The sequence below is a fragment of the Salminus brasiliensis genome, chromosome 15 (genome assembly GCF_030463535.1).
Source record: "Salminus brasiliensis chromosome 15, fSalBra1.hap2, whole genome shotgun sequence".
Taxonomy (NCBI): Eukaryota; Metazoa; Chordata; class Actinopteri; order Characiformes; family Bryconidae; genus Salminus; species Salminus brasiliensis.
Window position 1 is genome coordinate 29,384,022 of NC_132892.1, and position 18,258 is coordinate 29,402,279.

Consider the following 18,258-nt stretch of genomic DNA (forward strand, 5'->3'; position numbering starts at 1 on the left):
ATTACATTAAGGACATACAGATCTGATATTATTACTAGTAAAAATGCATAGCTGCTCTCAAAACCAGAATGTCTACTAGTAAAAACTGCACTACAGATATCCTGAAGTCTAGTTTTCTTAGTAATAACCGAGCTACGGTTTGGATCACTGGTGGCATTTTAGGTTAAATTAACTACATTATTCTCCTGAATGTCACTGATCCTTAGAATTACAGGGCTGCTAACGAGTCGTAATATAAATAATGAGACCAATTCTCCAATTGACCTTACGAAGAATTTTCTTCTTAAATCCCTTGTCCAGTTTTTTTCCCCGACAGAAGGGTTCTGACATCTACATCAGATTTAAGAACATTTTTAGGAGGAAAACCAGTACCAACCTCTACTGACCAAGCTTGCAGGTTTTATGGGGGGAATTTGTTGGGTACAGCGGTGTTTGCTTGCATGTAAGCAAAATAGATCTATCGACCTACCAGCCTTGCAGTTCAGAGCATCCAGCGGCATAAGGAGAACAACACTGGGTTTGGAACACCTTGTTGTTCACCACAAGGTGAGATCCCACTTATTTCGGTCATTCAGAAATCCAGCTTGGTTTAGGTAAATCTTAAAAAGGGCAGGAAAGCCACTGCAGCAGTGTTTCTCAACCCTGGTTCTCGAGGCCCACTACTTTGCTGCTCACTTTAGTGCTTTTCCTGGTGTCAGGTGTGTTGAGCAGGGAAAACGCTAGAAGTAGTAGCAGTGGGCCTCTAGGGTTGAGAAATACTGCACTACAGAATACACAACGTCAGAGGTCTATAAACATAGATAAAGAAATAATAATGAACAAAAAAAAGGCAAGAAGTACAAAAAAGGTTGAAAGAAAATAAATGAACACATTTTACATAAAAAAAAAAGGAAAAAAAAGAAAAAAGAAGCAGCCTGCCTCGACAGGGCGCTTTTACACATTTGATACCATCGGCCTTAAATATTACACTGTCGGTCTTGATCATTAGCAAAAATGGCTACCGTTGGTTCATTTGTTCAGGGGAGGCAATTTTTTTTAATATCTTACATTTTTGGAGTCTCTCCATATTATTTAGGTCATCTCTCTCAACTGTGATTTCTTAAAAATAAAATAAAAAAAGTGATTTGTGGCAACAAAATGTCAAGCAGACGAGAATCGGTGATGTGCACCAACGTCTAAGTGGCTAAGTATGAAGATGGAGTGAAGAGAGGGAGAGAGAAAGAGAGAGAGACCTTATCCTAGGATTAATTTTGGCAGCATAAACAAAAAGTCATTTTGAATACAAGTAATTTTTTTATTAACCAATCCATTCTCTGACTGTTTCCTGGCCCTCAAAAGGCAGAACTCTTCAAAAAGAAAGTTGCACCAATTATTGGATGAGAATATAATTCGACTGAAAATGCAAAATTCAAGTATTTTATGTTTACAATCAAGTATTTTCTGCCAACTCTTTTTGTTTCCCCCATTTATACACTGCCAAAATGCCACCCTGTTTGTGTGTGTGTGTGTGTTTGCGCATGTGATTCGCCTTGCGTATGCCCAATCGTATGCATGTGTGTGTGTGTGTGTGTGTGCGCGTGTGCAAGTGTGTTTGTGGTTTATCTGACGGTCACCCCCAGTTTCTCCAGCACACGCATGCCTTTCTCCTGGTACTCTTCTCTGGTCAGCCAGAAATTATCTTTATCCTTCATGATGTCGGCCAACACGGCTCCGCCCAGGAACACCATGTGCTTACGGCGAGGAGGGTCTTCAATACGGATCTTGAACTTCTACACAGAGGGAAAGACAGACGCACACACACACTTCTTATATATGTGAATGGGTTACTGATTATTACCATATGCAAGTTTCCTTATTCTGTTCATACCAGACATGAAAGCCATGAGCTACGAAAAAGGTGATGAGTTCAAAAACAAGTCCCGTGTAGTGGGGTAAGCCAGCATCACGATACCTGAGGTAGTTCGTATATATACACAGCCCGTAGTGTTGGCTAATTGGGCAGTAAAGTGAAGGTAAACGTTAGCTTGTTTAATGTGTTTCCACAGCGAGTCTTTAAAGCCACTGTGTTTACTCCAGCATCGCTGCTTACAAAAAATCTATTCCTGAGGAATTTCCAGGAAGGCCTCAGGAACTCGGACAGACTCGCTAACACCATCAGGAGCGCACCCCCCCCCCCTCCCCCCTCCCAATTCAGCACTTTATCAACTGCATATGAGCCTAAGGTCACCATGGCCAGTGTCACATGTGAGGTAGAGGAGTCTTAAGCCCCCAGCAGTGGGTCGTGGAGTAGAGGGTAGTAGAGCTGCTTCACACAGGCAGGTCTTACAGCGATTACAGAACAATTCCACATGGTCGAGAGACGGCACATGAGCATATCAGTGGGCACTGAGCTCCGACCTGGTCCTGGAACAAATCTAGGATGCTTTTAGATGCTCGGGTAAGGGTAAGTGAGAAGCTTAAATAAAAACAGCTCATTTTAAAGATTAATAATTGGAATTGGACGAAACGCATTACTGAACGCATACTGGTATCAGAAAAGAAAAAGCAGTATTATGCCATCTGTAGTACGAATGATTGGTGGGGGAACATTAAGCTTCGTAGCTCCAGTGTAAACCTAAAGAAGCAACACCAAAGACAACAAAAACATGTCTTGGCTGTTTGACTACATTTAATCTTAAGGGAAAGTTGTCTCAGTTCAACTTTCATGAATCCATTTCTTCTGATTAAGTAAAGCGGCTGGCCAAACGAAGCGCCAGTTCCTGTTTTATGAATTGCTCAGTGTGTCTTTAAGCCTTTCGGTGGAGATGCGCTGCAATAGGAAGCTTACATGCTGGGAACATTTGGTTCCAAGCAGTGTGACAGTGGAAACGTGGGTACCGGTGCCACCTGGTGGTGGATACACAACATTATATACAACACTTATTACAGACCCCGCTCTTGTTGTACTGTCTGGATATTTAGGATGATTACAATCCTCAGACTCATTGAATTATATACTGGCAGTGGTAGTAAGCTGGGGTAGTAATACATAGCTACAAATGGAAGTGTTTTGTGTGTGTGTTCTTACAGAGAGCTTGTCCACATCTCCTTTGAGCACTCTCTCCAGGTAGAGCTGCTTGAGCTCACGCTCCAGACGGGACGGCAGACCAGGGTACATTGTAGAACCTCCGGACAACACAATATGCTTATAGAACTCAGCCCTGGGGGAGTGCAGAGAGAGAGAAAAGGGGTTAAAGGAGTTCTTAAACTCTAAATAATATACAGGAGTTACTGAACACTGTACAGTAGATACTGAATATATATAGTAATTACTGAACAGTTTACTATCACTGAATAATTATAGTAGTTACTGAATATTTATTCATAGTAGCTGATCAGTAATATGCAGTAGTAACTGAATAAAAAGATTAACAGAAAAAAAAAAGAGTTCATTCTGAAAGACTGTACTGCTGTGTTACATAAGTGTCAACTTTCCAAAAACAAAACAAACAAAAAAGCTCAGAAGGTTTCGGTTCCTATCCCCCAGACTTTAGAGGTTTTCGGATACAGGCTAAAAGAACAATGCAATGTACGATATGTGAGTTATGTATGGGGAGGTCTGCGTGGTGCTCTCGTAGTAACCAACCTGGTGTCGATGTCAGCTGCTTGGATGGTGTTGAAGAGTAGCTCGGCCACGCCCACTCCCTCAACATTAATCAGGTGTGGCTGGAAGAGTGCCTCTGGAGCCTCAAACCGTTCACCTCCGACCTTTATTACCCTACCGTCTGGCAGCTGGAGAATGAGGTAGAGCAAGAAAGTGAGAGCTGCTGCTGCAGCAAAATGTTTTCCTCCAATGCGAACCAAGTCTCTACATGCTGTGTCTTATTACGGTGCTATGCTATATGGACAAAAGTAATGGGACACCTGCTCGTTCATTGTTTATACTGAAATCAAGCGTATATAAGAGCGATGTTGGAGTAGCTGTCTCTACTGTCCCAGGGAGAAGGCTTTCTACTAGAGTTTGGAGGAACACTGCAGTGAAGATTTGACTGTATTCAGCGCTAAGTTTTTCAATCAGACAAAAGCACATAAAGCCAGAGCCTGTTTAAATTTCCAGATTATGGCGAGATTCTGGGAGCTGCGCTGCTTCACAAGAGCAGTTTACATCAGAAGACAGTCTGTGTGCTTATGTGGTCAGAGCGCCTGAGGGTAAAACTTGCTGAAATACAACAAAACCCCCTTATGCAGTGCAGACCTCCCACCTGAAACCACATCATCTGCCACTACGTTGGTCCCTATTAGAGAACTACCAAACAGACCATTTCCTCTGATCCCTGGAAGACTCGCCTCTTCTTTTTACTGTGGTAAAGTCTAGTCATCTTCTCATATGTATGTGTGTACACTCACAGTGTAGGACTCGACCAGCACGGTGGTCTCCAGAGCAAGTTTCTGCTCCTGCTCGATGTTGTAGCCCACGTAGCACAGCTTCTCCTTCATCATCCTCACCGTCTCAAAGTCGGCAGAGTGGTTGAAGGCGTAACCCCTCAGCAGCAGCAGCTACGCAGAACCAAAAAACAAAGATGGGGGTGGGGGTGGGGGGGTGTGTGGGTGCACATGCTTCCTTTTGTGTGCGAGAACATTTTAACCCAATTTGAGAGCAACGTCTGTCTGTGTGAAAGTGCGAGTACCTTGATGAGGTAGCGTGTGATGTCCCGGCCGGCGATGTCCAGGCGCCGCGTTAGGTGAGGGAGAGAGAAGCCTTCGTACACAGGACAGATATGGGTCACACCATCACCGGAGTCCACCACCACACCGGTCAGCAGACCTAGACACAGACAGAAGGGAAAGAAATGTTAAAAAGACAGGGGGGACTTCATAGACACACTATATGTCCAAAGGTTTGTGGACACCTCCTTTAAGTTGCGCACACTGCAGACACAGCTTGTCTAGTCCCTGTAGAGAAGTACTGTCAATAGAATAGGACTCTCTGGAGCAGATGAACATGAACCTATTGGCACCATGCTGCCTAATAATGCCAGGCTTGGGCTAGAGGGGAATAAAGCCTCCCAGTATTGAGCTGTGGAGCAGTGGAACTAACTGTGTTCTCCTCACAGCAATGCGCCTCTAAAATCTAGTAAAAAGCCTCCTTCCCTGGACACATTTCTTTTTATACCCCTCTAGCCCACGGCTGGCATTAGACATGGTGCCACGAGGTTCATGCTTGTCCGCACCAGAGTGTCCTGTTCTACTGGCTCTAGAAAATATCTAGAGGGACTAGACAAGCTGTGTATGTACATCGGCACTTCTGTGTCATACTTCAAAAAGCTGAATGCATTCGTAAGAAGGAGTGTCCACAAACATTTGGCCATATAGTGTACTTAACAACCCAACTTTATTTCAGATCTCAAATAGTCCAAATAATGTCGGCTTGGATCACACACACATTAATCAGGCTAAGCTTAGCTCGACTAGGACTTCAGTCAGACCATAGGAGTCGAGCCGTGTTGTTTACATGAGCATAGCTTAGTTAGGTTATCAGTCTTAGCCAGCCTAATATTCAACTTCTGGCATGCATGGAAGCATGACAAATGTCAGCCAGCTGCTGGAGTGTTAGAGTACCTTGAGCGTAAAGCGTGAGCACGGCCTGGATGGCGATGTAAACACCAGAAAACTGGTAGGTCTCAAACATCACCTACAGAGAAACAATTCTGTTACTACAAGAGGATGGTAGACACTCACACATATTTCACAGCTTTCCAATAAAAAACATATCCATTTCTGCCCGTTTTTAGTTCTCTCAATGGTTTGAACCCAGTAGCTGCCTCTGTACACTGCATCAATAAGTCAGCATGAATAGACCAATAGAGATGCTCAGAATTACTAGGAATAAACTGCTAACAGTGTGACACTGAGCACTGTCACAAGCATTACTTAAAGAAATACAACACAGTCAGTAGTAAAAATTAGCTATTATTATTATCTGATTTTTTTTTTGTTAGATTAATAATGGTAATACACTCATCAGCCATTACATTAACACCATCTGCTGAACTAGACTGCCATTACTAGTGCATTACACCATTAAAGCAACACTATGTAACATTTTTTACCTTAAAATAGCAGCTTTAAAATGACAGTGATGCTCCTCTGACGCATAACAGGGAAAAAAAGGGTGTCGTTGCTACTTCAGGCTTTGTAAGAGACTATCTACAGTAACTCTGGAGAAGCAGGCAGGATGATGCACATGAGAATTGTGTAACGCTGTGTAACCAGTCATATTTCTGTAAAATCCTATAATAGTACTCTACCCCCTTAGTCCACATGCTACTTGTACTTTCGGTGACTCTTCTGACGGTTCTCTCAACTCACCCAGAAATACCCCGTCCTTTAGAGGCAGCTAAAAAAAGAGCAAATTACACTTCCTGGCTGTAGAGGGAGCCCAGGAGCTAGAAATGCCAACTTTCCATAGTGTTGCTTTAATACACTGTTCATTTGATTTCAGCTCATTTAAAATTCCACAATAAAAAAAATATATATATATTTTAAGGTTTTGAAAGGAAGCTTTCTTGGTAACGGTCAGGTTGTGGATATCATAAGTAAGGAGGTTAAAAACTAAAAACTGACCATGGGACATCAGACAGACACTAGCATGGACGTACTGCTCGTTATCCATCACTAAACCTAAAAAGCAGCATCACAGTCAGAGCACACCTATATAAACTACACATAAAACTAGCCTAATCCACCATTAGACTGCTCCCAAAAGTCCATAACTACCCATGATTACCTCAATGATCTTCTCACGGTTCTTGGTGGGGTTCATGGGGGGCTCAGTGAGGAGGATCTTGCAGTTGCGTGAGTCGATGTTGAGTTTCTCGGGGCCAAAGGTGTAGTCCCACAGGTGCTTCATGTCATCCCAGTTGCGCACGATGCCGTTCTCCATGGGGTAGTTCACCTCCAGCATGGAGCGCAGCTCGCTCGCCTCATCCCCCACCATCAGGTCCTGCCACGGGCACAGGTCAAAAGGTCGACAGATCAAAGAGCAGCTGGGCTAAACCCATTACCCAGGTGAAGCTCACCATGTCTTAACTGCAGGACTTGTGAATTCACTCCAGTCACATTCCAGACTATAAACCACAAAATCTCAGTGACTCTGCTCAGCTTCACTACCTCCAGTCTGAGGCCAAGGGGAGCAATTCTGCGCTCTAAACAGCCACGCAGGAGGGGTGTAGTGGAAAAAAAACAACCCCCGAAAGGCATAAGTGTAGGTTTCTTTTCATTTACATTGAACAGGCAGTCGTGCAAGTGATGTTGCGCCCCCCCCCTGAGGCAGTGGGTACAGCCTGAGGGGTTAAAATTAAGCTGTGAAATGTAAACACTGAACACACACTCTTGCAGGAGTCATATTTTCATGTACTCTTACAAATAAAAGGTGCCTCACATGGATCTGTGAGGGATACCACAAAAGAACCACATTTGTAAAGGGGTCTCCTGTGTTTAAGGGTCTAAATTCTCTTCATGCTCACACATCTCTATTAAAAACATCTCTATGGTTCTCAACAGAATTGAAAGTGGTTCTTCCATGGATTCACTCAAAGAACCATTTGAAGCACCTTTAGTTTTAAGAGTGTAGGCCTGATGAAGCTAAAAAACAAAACTGAAAATCCTATTATGTTATAAAAGCACCCCCCCCCCAAAAAAAAACCCCATAACAATTAAAAACTTAAAAAAACAACAACTCTAATTTAAGCTGCAGATCCAGCGCTTTCTTCAGAGTGATGCCGCATCGGCAGCAGTTGGAATACAGGCAGTGGCTGGCTTTGCATGTATCAACTGAGATATGAATGCAAGGCCTTACCCTCCTAGCGTCCTAATTAAATGGGTGGGTTCAAAAAGGGAGGGCTGAGGAAAAGACCCATGCTATTTGAAAGAAGCAGGCAGATCTTGTAACTCGCCATAGTCAGACGCCAATCAGCCTGAGCGAAGCTTAGCATGGCATGTTGCTTACTTGCTACTGGCTTATAGCTTAAGGTTTTCCTGTGGCCCCTCGTGCTTGAAATTTAATTCAGCATTACATTCAACGATCTGCTACCGTGTTCATACGACTGCACGCAGCAAACCGTAATGTTTTGGCACAAAAACAAGTACCGTAACGCCTCTAGTAGCTTGGTTTTTAATCTATTCACATAACGTAGTATTAAATCTTAAATATCAGCGTTAATGCCATATTTAACAACTGGCACTGCACCACTGAACAGAAGTAACCATGAAAAGAGGAACAAGCAAAGAGAACTAAGAAAAACACTAAGTAATTAAATAATTATAAGTACAGTTTAAGCTTTAAAAGGACCATCATCCCATCTGATCATGATGGCAAGACTGGTCCAGAGCCATGGGAAAGATCCTGATCACCCTTTAGCTTTTTCTTTGATCCGAGAATCATTTAAAGAACCTGCTCTAAAGATCTCAAGGTTCTTGAAGGTGCCAAGAGCTGAAAAAGTAATTTCCTGCCTTTTCCAACTGAAGTCTGAACGGAATGGGGAGCCAACGAAGCGAGGGCTCCTTTTTGTAGGTCACAGGATGTTCCCTGTGCTGGGAGGGTAGGATGACTAGCACGTTTTCTTACACATGAAGTTCCACCACATTTTTTCTAACTGCTCCAATGCAAGGTCATTGGACAGCTCAGCATTCTTGGAGGAGTTCAGTTATGTCAGCTACCAGACACCCACACAGGCTTGCATTTTACAGAGACGGGGAGGAGAGAGGGAGGGCCACCGTACCCGTCCAGAGAGGCACCAAGGCCCAGCCACAAAAGCTGCGGCATCACCAGATTCACAGTAACGGTAACTGGTTCATTGGCTTCCATTCAGCAAGAGCTCCATCAGCTTTGGACGAAGGTTCCTTTTAGGTCACCAGCTCAGCTTTGGCAGCCATCCTGCTGCATTTAGTGGTGTTTAGACTGTAGCGAGCTCATAAAGCTGTTCTTCTGAGACACATCTGGACATGCTGCTGCTGCTGCTGCTACAGAGTGGGAGGAGGAACATGACGATGCTTTCATACAGAACCAGAAATGACCTCATTGAGGTTAGGGCCTGAAACTAGGAGACATAGACGAGCTAAAGAAAGACAAATGTGGAACTGAAGAAAGCTGGACGTCATTAGATATTATTAGCCGGTTCCTTTTTGAATCATGCAGCATTTTATTCTGTGATTCGCTCAAAATTCTCTATTCCCAACAGACCGGAAGGAACCCTGTGGTTAGTCTACATGATCACCCTTTTAGAAATAAAGGTACTGCAAATAATTCTTTGAGCAAGAAATAGAAGAACCACTTCTGCTTCCATAAAGATCCATGTTTGTAATAGAGATGCTGAGTGTGATCGTGAAATAACCTTTTACAGGTCTACAGGAGCTTTACTGATTGGTGTCTTCACATTGACCAGCCATTATATTGGCACCACCTGCCAGATTTTGAGAAGGTCCCCCCTCCTTGCCACCACAACAGATCTGACCGTTCAAGGCGTGGCCTCCACAAGACCTCACACAAGATGATGCTGTGTGATATCTGGATCGCCACAGGATTGCATCGAAGAGCCTCAGGTGCCCCTGACCCAGTTAACAGAGCAGAGCACTTTAGGTAGGTACTGACCAGTGCATGCCATGAACACCCCTATAAGACCTGCCTGATGTTCTGGAGATGTTCTGACCCAGTCGTCTAGCCATCACAGTTTGGTTCTTGAACGGAACAAAGCATCTCAGAATCTTACGCTTGCCCATTTTTCCTGCTTCAACACCTTCATGAACTGACTCTGTTCACTTGCTGTCTGATATGTGGATCCCCCCTCTTGGCAGATGAAGCCGCTGTAGATGAAGATCCATGTTTTTCACTTTAACGGTCACCTGGGATGCTAAAGTAATGGCTGGCCACAATGGAAGCAAATGTGGTTCTTTGGGGATCAAAGAACAATCTGTAGCACCTTACTTTTATTTATTTATATATAGATTTTTTTTTTTAAAGAGTGCAGCCACAAATCCAGCCTGCAGGATGTGGCCCGATTCTCCTCCTGCTGATGCTCTTCTAGTGAAGAGGACGAAGACCAGAACCTTGAGAGCTCAATGTTAGTGTTTAATGTGGTTAACGAAAATTCACTGTACAGAACATGCATCCAAACACACACAAGCAAATACACACTCACCATCACCCTACTGCCCTAGAATATATCAATAGGAGAAGGGAAAAGAAGTGATCAGAGAAAGGAAAAGAGGCACAACTAGAAACAGAGCTTTTCAAAAAAGAAAAGCTCAGAGTGTGTGTTTGAGTTTCTCCTGTGTACAGCCCTCATTTATCAGCTAGGCAGGCCACAGTGTGGTCCACCCATTTAACTGATAACAGTATGTAAATGTTATCAGCACTCAGAGAAGGTGGCAACTTCTACAGCACTACACAGGGCACAGTGGTTTGAGGGATACTGTCTGCACCAAGCTTCACAAAACCGAGAGGCCAAGAGACCCCCCTTTATTCAGTCATTTAACTTCCAGTCAAACAGCGATAAAGTACAAGCCCCCGCCCCCCCCTCACTTTCAATGTTGATGTCTGGGCTCTGGGGTGGTCACTGTTCTGAGATGATCCAGCATTTGATTGGACCAAATGTTCCTCCTGATCAGCTCCTCATCCTTTCAGACCCAGTCGTGAGTAGTGTTCTCACAGTGGAAGGATGGCTGCTGCTTTTCGGAAGGGAGGTTTTGGTGGTCTACCAGGTCTTGCATGGGGGTGTTGGGGATCCCCAGTCACATTTACATTTAATGATGTTGAGGTCTGGACTGTGGGTTAGTCGGTCTACTGTTCGGGGATTATCAGCTTTCCACAATACTGAGTAATCTTCTCACAGTGGAAGGACAGACAGAATCACCTGGAGAAGCGGCGCTCGATTTTCTCCTCTTGCTTAAAGATGAAAGTTTACATTGCTGCATATCTGATGAGGTGGTTTTGGTGGTCTACCAGCAGGGGTGGGCGGTGATGGGGTTCCCCAAGCACATTCAAAGATGTTGAGGTCAGAACTTTGGGATCGTAAGGCCATTGTTCTGAGGTCAGCAGATCTGATCAAATCATTGTCTTAGTAAGAGCTTCTTAAATCACCTCAAAACAATGAGTGGTTTTGGTGGTCTACCTACCTCGCAGTGGGTTGTTGGGGTTCCCCAAGCGCATTTCTTAATGTTGAGGTCTGGACAGCTCAGTCTATTGCTCTGAGAACAGCAGCGGCTTCAGGAGTTTGACTGGAGCAAACGTTCTTCTTGTTTAATTTTCTCAGTCAGAGCTTCTTGATCAGGTCAACATTCTTTAGACCCACATAGTCTTCTCACAGTGGAAGGATGGACACAAACACCAATAGATGTTTTAGACCTGAAGTTAAAGCGGAGCTTGATTTTACTCCCCTCTCAAAAATGAACATTTTGATTGCTGCTCATCTGATGGGGTTGTTTTGGTGGTCTACCAGGTCTTGCAGGTCTTCCTGATTAGCTCCACATTCTTCCAGACCCACAGCACTGAGCGGTCGTCTCGCAGAGGAAGGATGGACAAAAACGCGAGGTTGTTTTCAGAGTTTTCTTTACTAAAAGATGAATGTTTTGATTGTTGCTAATCTGATGGGGTGGATCTGGTGGTCTACCTGTTCTTCTCCAACATAAGTGGATTATCTTTAATGTACAGCAGCTCTGAGATGTGGATCTTCTCATTAAATGAATAAAAAGTAATGAAAGGATTGAAGAACTAAATCTGGTTTGTCTGGAAGTAAATGAAAGGTGCTGTGAGTCTTTTCTGACTTTGCAAAAGTATGTACACCCGCTAATGGTGGAAACAAGTGAGACAGTCTCTATGTCAGGGGGCACAGGAGCGCCCTCTACATTTTAGATTAGAAACTTTGAATCAGATCAGGACAACTCAGTCAGTTCAAATGATTCAGTCTGAGCATTACTAGGTACAAACTGGTCACTCTGTGTGTGTTGAGGCTAGTTTAACCCGTGTGTGTGCATGGAGTTTCGCAAAATGCTGCTTTTACCTTGATCTCGATGTTGCCCACTTTAGCGGTGGAGCGGATGATGGGCCTCCCCACCAGCGCTGGGAAAATGTGCTCGGGGAAGTTGGAGCCTGCATAGCCGCACTTCACAAACTGCCAGAGAGGAAACACAGCGGAGGAGCACATCATTACTCTGTTGGATATTCAGTAAGACAGGGCTAATCCCTGGAACACTGGAACTTCCAGTGTATTGGTCTATACTGTGATTGGATCCACCTGCCGAGACATTAAAACATGCACTGATGAACCAATAAGGCGCCATTAAAGACTGAGAAACACTGCTGGACCGAACCAATAAAATGATCCATCAAAACGCCCAGAGAAATCCTGAGATTGGTCAATACGAGTTTTACTCGTTGATGCTGATGCTCTTGGGCTCCCCCTCCAGAAGGGGAGTGTAATTCACCCTTACTCCACTGCTGTAAATACAATTCACGAGTTGAGCGCCCCCTCAAGGACAGCTGCATTTGCACATGCATTTGATCATTATGTATGACTGAATCATGCAGCCGTTTCTCAGCAATGCCAAATGGAAACAGAACACTACTATTTCAACCAGGCATGACGAGAAAATGAACCTGCTTTGCACATCGATCGTCCCAAGAGGCCCAAATAACCTAGTAAATTACCTTGCATAGGGGTGGGAATCTCTAGGCGCCTCTCAATTTAATTTGACTAGGATTCAGAGGGCTGGGACATGATTCTAAAACGATTATTGATGCATTTCTATACAAGATTTCTGTTTTCTCACTGTGTGACTACTTGGTACTTTTAAGAAGCAAAGAATTTAGGAATGTAAGGAAAAAAAAAAACATCTTGACGTAGGACTGGGCTATTAATAGAAAATGAATCAAAACAAATTTTAAACATTTAATTAGAGATGCACTAATTGCCATTTTCTTGGCTGACTTTTTTAACACGATAGACTGATCCAGATTTAGTTTCCTTCTAAGAGAACACATTTCTATAAAAAAAGATATATATATATATTATATTATATATATATGTAAATGTGATGCAGTGGCACAGAATCGATTACATGAGAAAAGTCCTTGGTTACGGCCGGTCATCCTGAAAAAACAACCGCTTCCGGTCACCAGGCGATTGCACTGTGCGTCTTTACGCCTAATCAATAATCAGTCTTGCTCATGTTGATTATTTTTATTAGTGTTTTATTAGATTTGTTAGTACTTTCCCTACTGTGCATGTTCACGCACCGCCCCCTTGAAAACATACTACCATACTATCAGGTGACCCCAACCCTTTCCAGAGCTCCTATAAATCATCCATCAATCGCAATCGAGGTCAAATACTCAATTAATCGTGATACTGACTTGTCGTCATATCGCTCAGCACTACCGTAACACCCCTTTTTAAGGCCATTTTTAGCATGTGTGCATAAACCAGCCATCCTACCCATTATCTTCAGTGATTCCATGACTTCCCGGGGATCCCTCGGTCAGTAAAATATGACTGAGACGGGACATTGCTGTAGCTGTGCATGTCGCAGACTGTCCCAAGTTCCACTGACTGTTTGCGTTCTGTCGACCTCGCGTTATCAATTAACATTCAGAAAATTGATTTTTGACACTTGTGAATCGAGATGCGTCTAATAATAGGATCCCTCCCTCACCCCGACTGTCCAGTCTCATGGTTTGGTTACAGGCTAACGAAAAACTCGCACGCATGGAGCATTAAAAAAGTATTTCAGCATCTTTACGCTGCTTATAGCTTATCATACTGATTTAGAAGAACTCCACAAGAACTCTCAGGCCACCTTGCAATAACCTACATTTGTTTTCCAGGCCAATCCCACCTGTGTGGGGGTGTATAATTTTAGCTCTGCCGACATTTTCAGCACATAAACCATCAAAAACACAAAACTAATCTTTACCCTAGAACCTAAAGTCTTCAAATACGTGTGCAGCTCCACACTTACTGTGCAGCTCTAACCCCAAAAGAGCTCAGCCACCCAACCACCCCCCACCCCAACCATGCCGGTCTGCTACCTCTCAGACGTCTGCTGCTGCTGCCCATCAGCAGGGTGTAATTAAGAGGAACAAAGCAGGAGTGGAAGCGTGTCTGAACAGGCTGGAGATGCACAGTGAAAAAACGTGGCCTGTATTTATTAAAAAAAAAAAAAAAAAAAAAAAAAAAGAGAGAGAGAGGTGCTTGTGTGGCTTCACCTAGACCAAGTTAACAGTATCAGCCAGTTCAATGGACTTTTTTCAGAGCTGAGGTCTGGCGAACTTCGGCAAGCTAAGTATAGGTGTGAGTCATGTTCAGCGTTTGCACAGTGGTAGCCAACTTCCTGTGTTAACGCTGGGTTTGGTGTCAGCGATGAAAGAAAGCACACTCACACTCACACACACCTCTGTGATTAGTCATAATGCCCCAGGCTGCTTCTGGCTGACGAAAATAAGAGAAAACAGAAAAAACAACTCTGCAGAAAGCTGAAGCCCTCGGTCAGTCCGTCCGTCTCTCCATCATTCTTCCAGTCTGCTGCTTGTCTTGAAATGAAACTGCATTTTTAAACATGCAGCAGATTTGAGAGTAAAAAAAGGATGTGAAATAAAGTCTTTATTTGGCTGAAAGTTTGAAATCAAAACTTTCACAAAAGCACATTCTGCCTCTGTGGGGAGAAACAGACCTTTTATGAGGAAAAGTTAAAGAAGCCAAATATTAAGTGCAGCAGAATTTAGCCACAGCCCATCAGAAGCCCATAGAGAGACTTTATGAAGATAAGAAAACTAACTTTAGGGTGTGTGTGTGTGTGTGTGTGTGTGTGTGTGTGTGTTTACACTGCACCTCTGAAACTGGATCAGGATTGATGTCATGCTGGGTGCTGTGGGGTCTAGAGAAACCGAAATTCCCACCCCGGCGGGAACACGCTTCTACTTATAGTCCTTAATTATCGAATTATCTCCCAAAAACCTTGTATCTTCATTTGCTTCACTTTTAAACATTCTTTACACTGTGACAAAAACATTTTTGATATTTATGATAATTTTATTATACATACACACCAATTATAAATAATATATATACTAATTATATATACACATATATACAATTAGTGTAGATATAATATATAATTAGTGAGTGTGTGTGTGTGTGTGTGTGTGTGTGTGTGTGTATATATATATATATATATAAATTAATTTGTTGATGTATGTGCATTAGGAAAGCTCTGATCCATCGTTTTCCGTTCCGATACAAATATATGAACAGCCGATATCCGATACCGATCCGATACCATTTCTGAATGTATAAAACATATACCTGATCCTCTGGGAGAAACTTAAGGAATCAGGATTGACGTGATCATTACTTTACTAACTTTGTAAAACAAACTAACAAGTTAACACAGATGTAAATGAACCCAATTTCTGTTTATTGATTACTAAAAATCAATAACTGCTCGGCACGGTGCTGTCTGGCCTCAGTACTTTTATTCTGAAATTCTGTGAGACTAAAGAGGAGCTAGCAGCTCCTCCCTTCTCAGTTCTCCTTATAGGGAAGGTATTGCTTGCTAATAGCTGATGACAGGTCGAGGGCTGGTTACATAGGGAGAGTCTTGCTGTAGGTCACTCTGATCCTGAGTTAGGAAGCCTAGAATCCCAGTGGTGCGGAAATCGGGTTCCGTGGCTGGATCGGTCCTTTGGATCTGACTAACTATCCGATCCCAATCGGCATGAACATCAGCATTTACATTTATGGCATTTAGCAGACGCTCTTATCCAGAGCGACTTACAAGGTTATTCATATCACAGAGTCGGGCCAGCGTAGTGTTAGGAGTCTTGCCCAAGGACTCTTATTGGTGTAGCGCAGCACAGTCACCCAGACCGGGAATCGAACCCTGGTCTCCCACATGGTGGTGGTGTAGCTCAGTGGCAGGTAGTGGTGTTATCTGTTGCGCCACATCAACCAGCAGCACGACTGCTCAGGCCTTCACAAACAAAAAGCCATGCGTCTCAAAAAGGGTGATTATACAGGAGAAGGCAGAAACAGCTTAACTTTGAATGGAAGTCAATGTAAAATAAAAGTTTATTCCACGTAATTTAGAGCATTTCTATTGGTCCATTCACTCAAAGCGGCCACAGGGTTTAAACACATGTTTTGTCCTGGTCAGCAGCGAAACATAGGCCTGCTAACCCACTAGGGCCTAATAATGGGGGTTTTCCTAATGCTCCTGTGCTTCATTTGTAAACTTAGTGCATCAGTACATCTCTACACCACTATTTATTTATCTAGCCTTTCTTTATAATTTATAATAAACCGGATTATTTTTAAAAAGTAAAAAAAATCAGTTTATCGGCTCTTTAAAATGTGCAGGGATGCGAGATAATCGATGTAAGCATCCATCCACACAAAATAAAAGGGGTCATTTTTACACAGTGGGGGTGCTTCTCAATTTTGGAATAAACTGGATTATTTGCATGCATGTGAACGCACCGTTTCTAGACCATCCCATGCTTATTATACACCAACCTCTAAAATTACCTCTACAAGGTCTTTCCCGCGAACTATTGCTTAATTTCGGGGCGATAAAGTCGAGAAAACCCCCCAAAACATGCAACAAATCGGATAAACCTGAGAAACCAGATGTGCAGAAGCTGCCATTGATCCCCGTCTGTCTGCCGTCTAGCCAGGAATCAATGGGCTTTAGCCAGTTAGCTAGCTAGCTTAGCGTAGCTAGCGCACCTTAAACGGGCTCGTTTTCGTAAAATTTGACAAAGTAATGAACCTAGGCGTAAAGTAATAGTGATTAATATTAAATATTAAACGTAATTTGAACGGTTTAGTTTGTTTGTGTGTTAAAGGAGGCGACAGGTGAGCTCAAGGTAGGTAGGTAGCTAGCACTAGGTGGCTAGCTTGCTAAGCTAACGCCGCTACCCGGCAGCGCTAGTTTCCGTCCCCTCAACTCGCAGACGTTTAAAGGGACGTAGGTTTAGCCGTGTAACGTGTGGAAACCCGAAAACGGTGCACAAATGCTACAAGTACAGGGTTATTTTCTTTAATTCTGCCCTGCTGACAGGCACATTCCTCTGACAAGCCGAAACCCAACCCAATTTTGGACTTCCCGTTTCAGTACGAGGCTTCTTGGGCAAACTGGTCCGTTCCACCTTAAATGGGGCAGCAGTTACATTCAGGCGCCTCAGGCGCCTGAATGTAACTGCTGCCCCATTTAAGGTGGAACGGACCAGTTTGCGTCCGATGCAATACATTCAATTTTCAACGCCTCCTTCCGCGAAAATAAGCCCAAAACAAGCACCGGCCGTCCACACTCACCCCTGTTCCGTTGTCACACACCACCACTTTCCTTCCTTGGCTGTCCATGTTCGCTGAAGCCCCGGGGAAGCCGCCCTGTCCTCAGCCCAGCTCTCCGCGGGTAGCGCCGCCCTGCTGCTGCAGCCTCTACCGCCACCGCCGCTGAGCTTCCGCACTCAACCGCAGGGATGAGCGGCGACGGTGAGAGGCTTCAAAATAAAAGTCTCGCACTTGAATTATGTGCCGAAATCGCTTTTAATAACTATTTAAACACATTTAAAAAATATATATTTTTAATTTAATGATGCAGGCAATAATCTAAAGATCAAAACTGCGAAATGGTTGCACCATAAATAAGTTAAATGTATTATTTACAGTCTATACAGTTAATGTTATTAGTCATTTGATATATATATATTTTTATCGTGTTCATGTTATGTGGACAGACAGTCCGCAGTCAAGTATTTCACTAATATGTTGATAGGGAGTGAGTGGTATTTACATATTACTGTTGACATATTCCGTTTTTCTTAATATGGACCCTTTAAACTGGCATCTTGTCATTTCATGATCTTAAACTTCTAAACTTGGGGCTCCTGAGTGGTGCAGCTATCTTCAAGTGCTGCCACAGCCATCCATAAAGCATAACTGGCCCTGCGGAGGCATGACGGGCCTCCATCTCCCACCAGTGCAGGTGGCACTTAGTGACTGGCAGTTAGTGTTCCTGTCCAAGCCTGCTGAGCTATTGATGTTGTATTAGTGGCAGGTTTTTTGAAATATGTAATAGAGCTTAATTCGTGGTGTGTTTGAGGGTGTGTTTTCTATATTCAGATTTCTGGAATTGTGCAAACTATGTGGAGTCAAGTCAGTGGAATTGAACAGCCCATACCGAGCCGTTACTGTTACTGCTAAAGAGGCACAAACGACCAGAAAG

General features: G+C 43.5%; 1 protein-coding gene across 2 annotated transcripts; it reads right to left on the reverse strand.

The window, feature by feature from the left end:
• Positions 1 to 1,273: 1,273 nt before the first annotated feature.
• Positions 1,274 to 17,554, reverse strand: actr2a (actin related protein 2a). Of its 2 annotated transcripts, none has more exons than XM_072657895.1 (9): positions 17,346 to 17,554; positions 12,036 to 12,146; positions 6,767 to 6,982; positions 5,599 to 5,671; positions 4,668 to 4,804; positions 4,387 to 4,536; positions 3,626 to 3,771; positions 3,068 to 3,200; positions 1,274 to 1,769 (listed from the first exon to the last, which is right to left on the reverse strand). In XM_072657895.1, exons 1-9 carry the CDS (start codon positions 17,391 to 17,393, stop codon positions 1,599 to 1,601), a joined length of 1,185 nt encoding a protein of 394 aa, XP_072513996.1. In that variant the 5' UTR covers positions 17,394 to 17,554; the 3' UTR covers positions 1,274 to 1,598. The 2 variants fall into 2 exon arrangements, with proteins under 2 accessions (XP_072513996.1, XP_072513997.1); XM_072657896.1 differs by lacking the exon at positions 17,346 to 17,554 and adding an exon at positions 13,470 to 13,523.
• Between the last annotated feature and the right edge of the window lie 704 nt (positions 17,555 to 18,258).

Bases quoted from the DNA above. Each gene is read 5' to 3' on its own strand.
- actr2a (XM_072657895.1), bottom strand. From the start codon at position 17,393: ATGGACAGCCAAGGAAGGAAAGTGGTGGTGTGTGACAACGGAACAGGG. The intron at 5,672-6,766 runs GTAATCATGGGT...GTTTCTCTGTAG, and splicing joins ACCGTGAGAAGATCATTGAG to GTGATGTTTGAGACCTACCA. The intron at 1,770-3,067 runs GTAAGAACACAC...CCCTCTGTGTAG, and splicing joins GAGATGTGGACAAGCTCTCT to AAGTTCAAGATCCGTATTGA.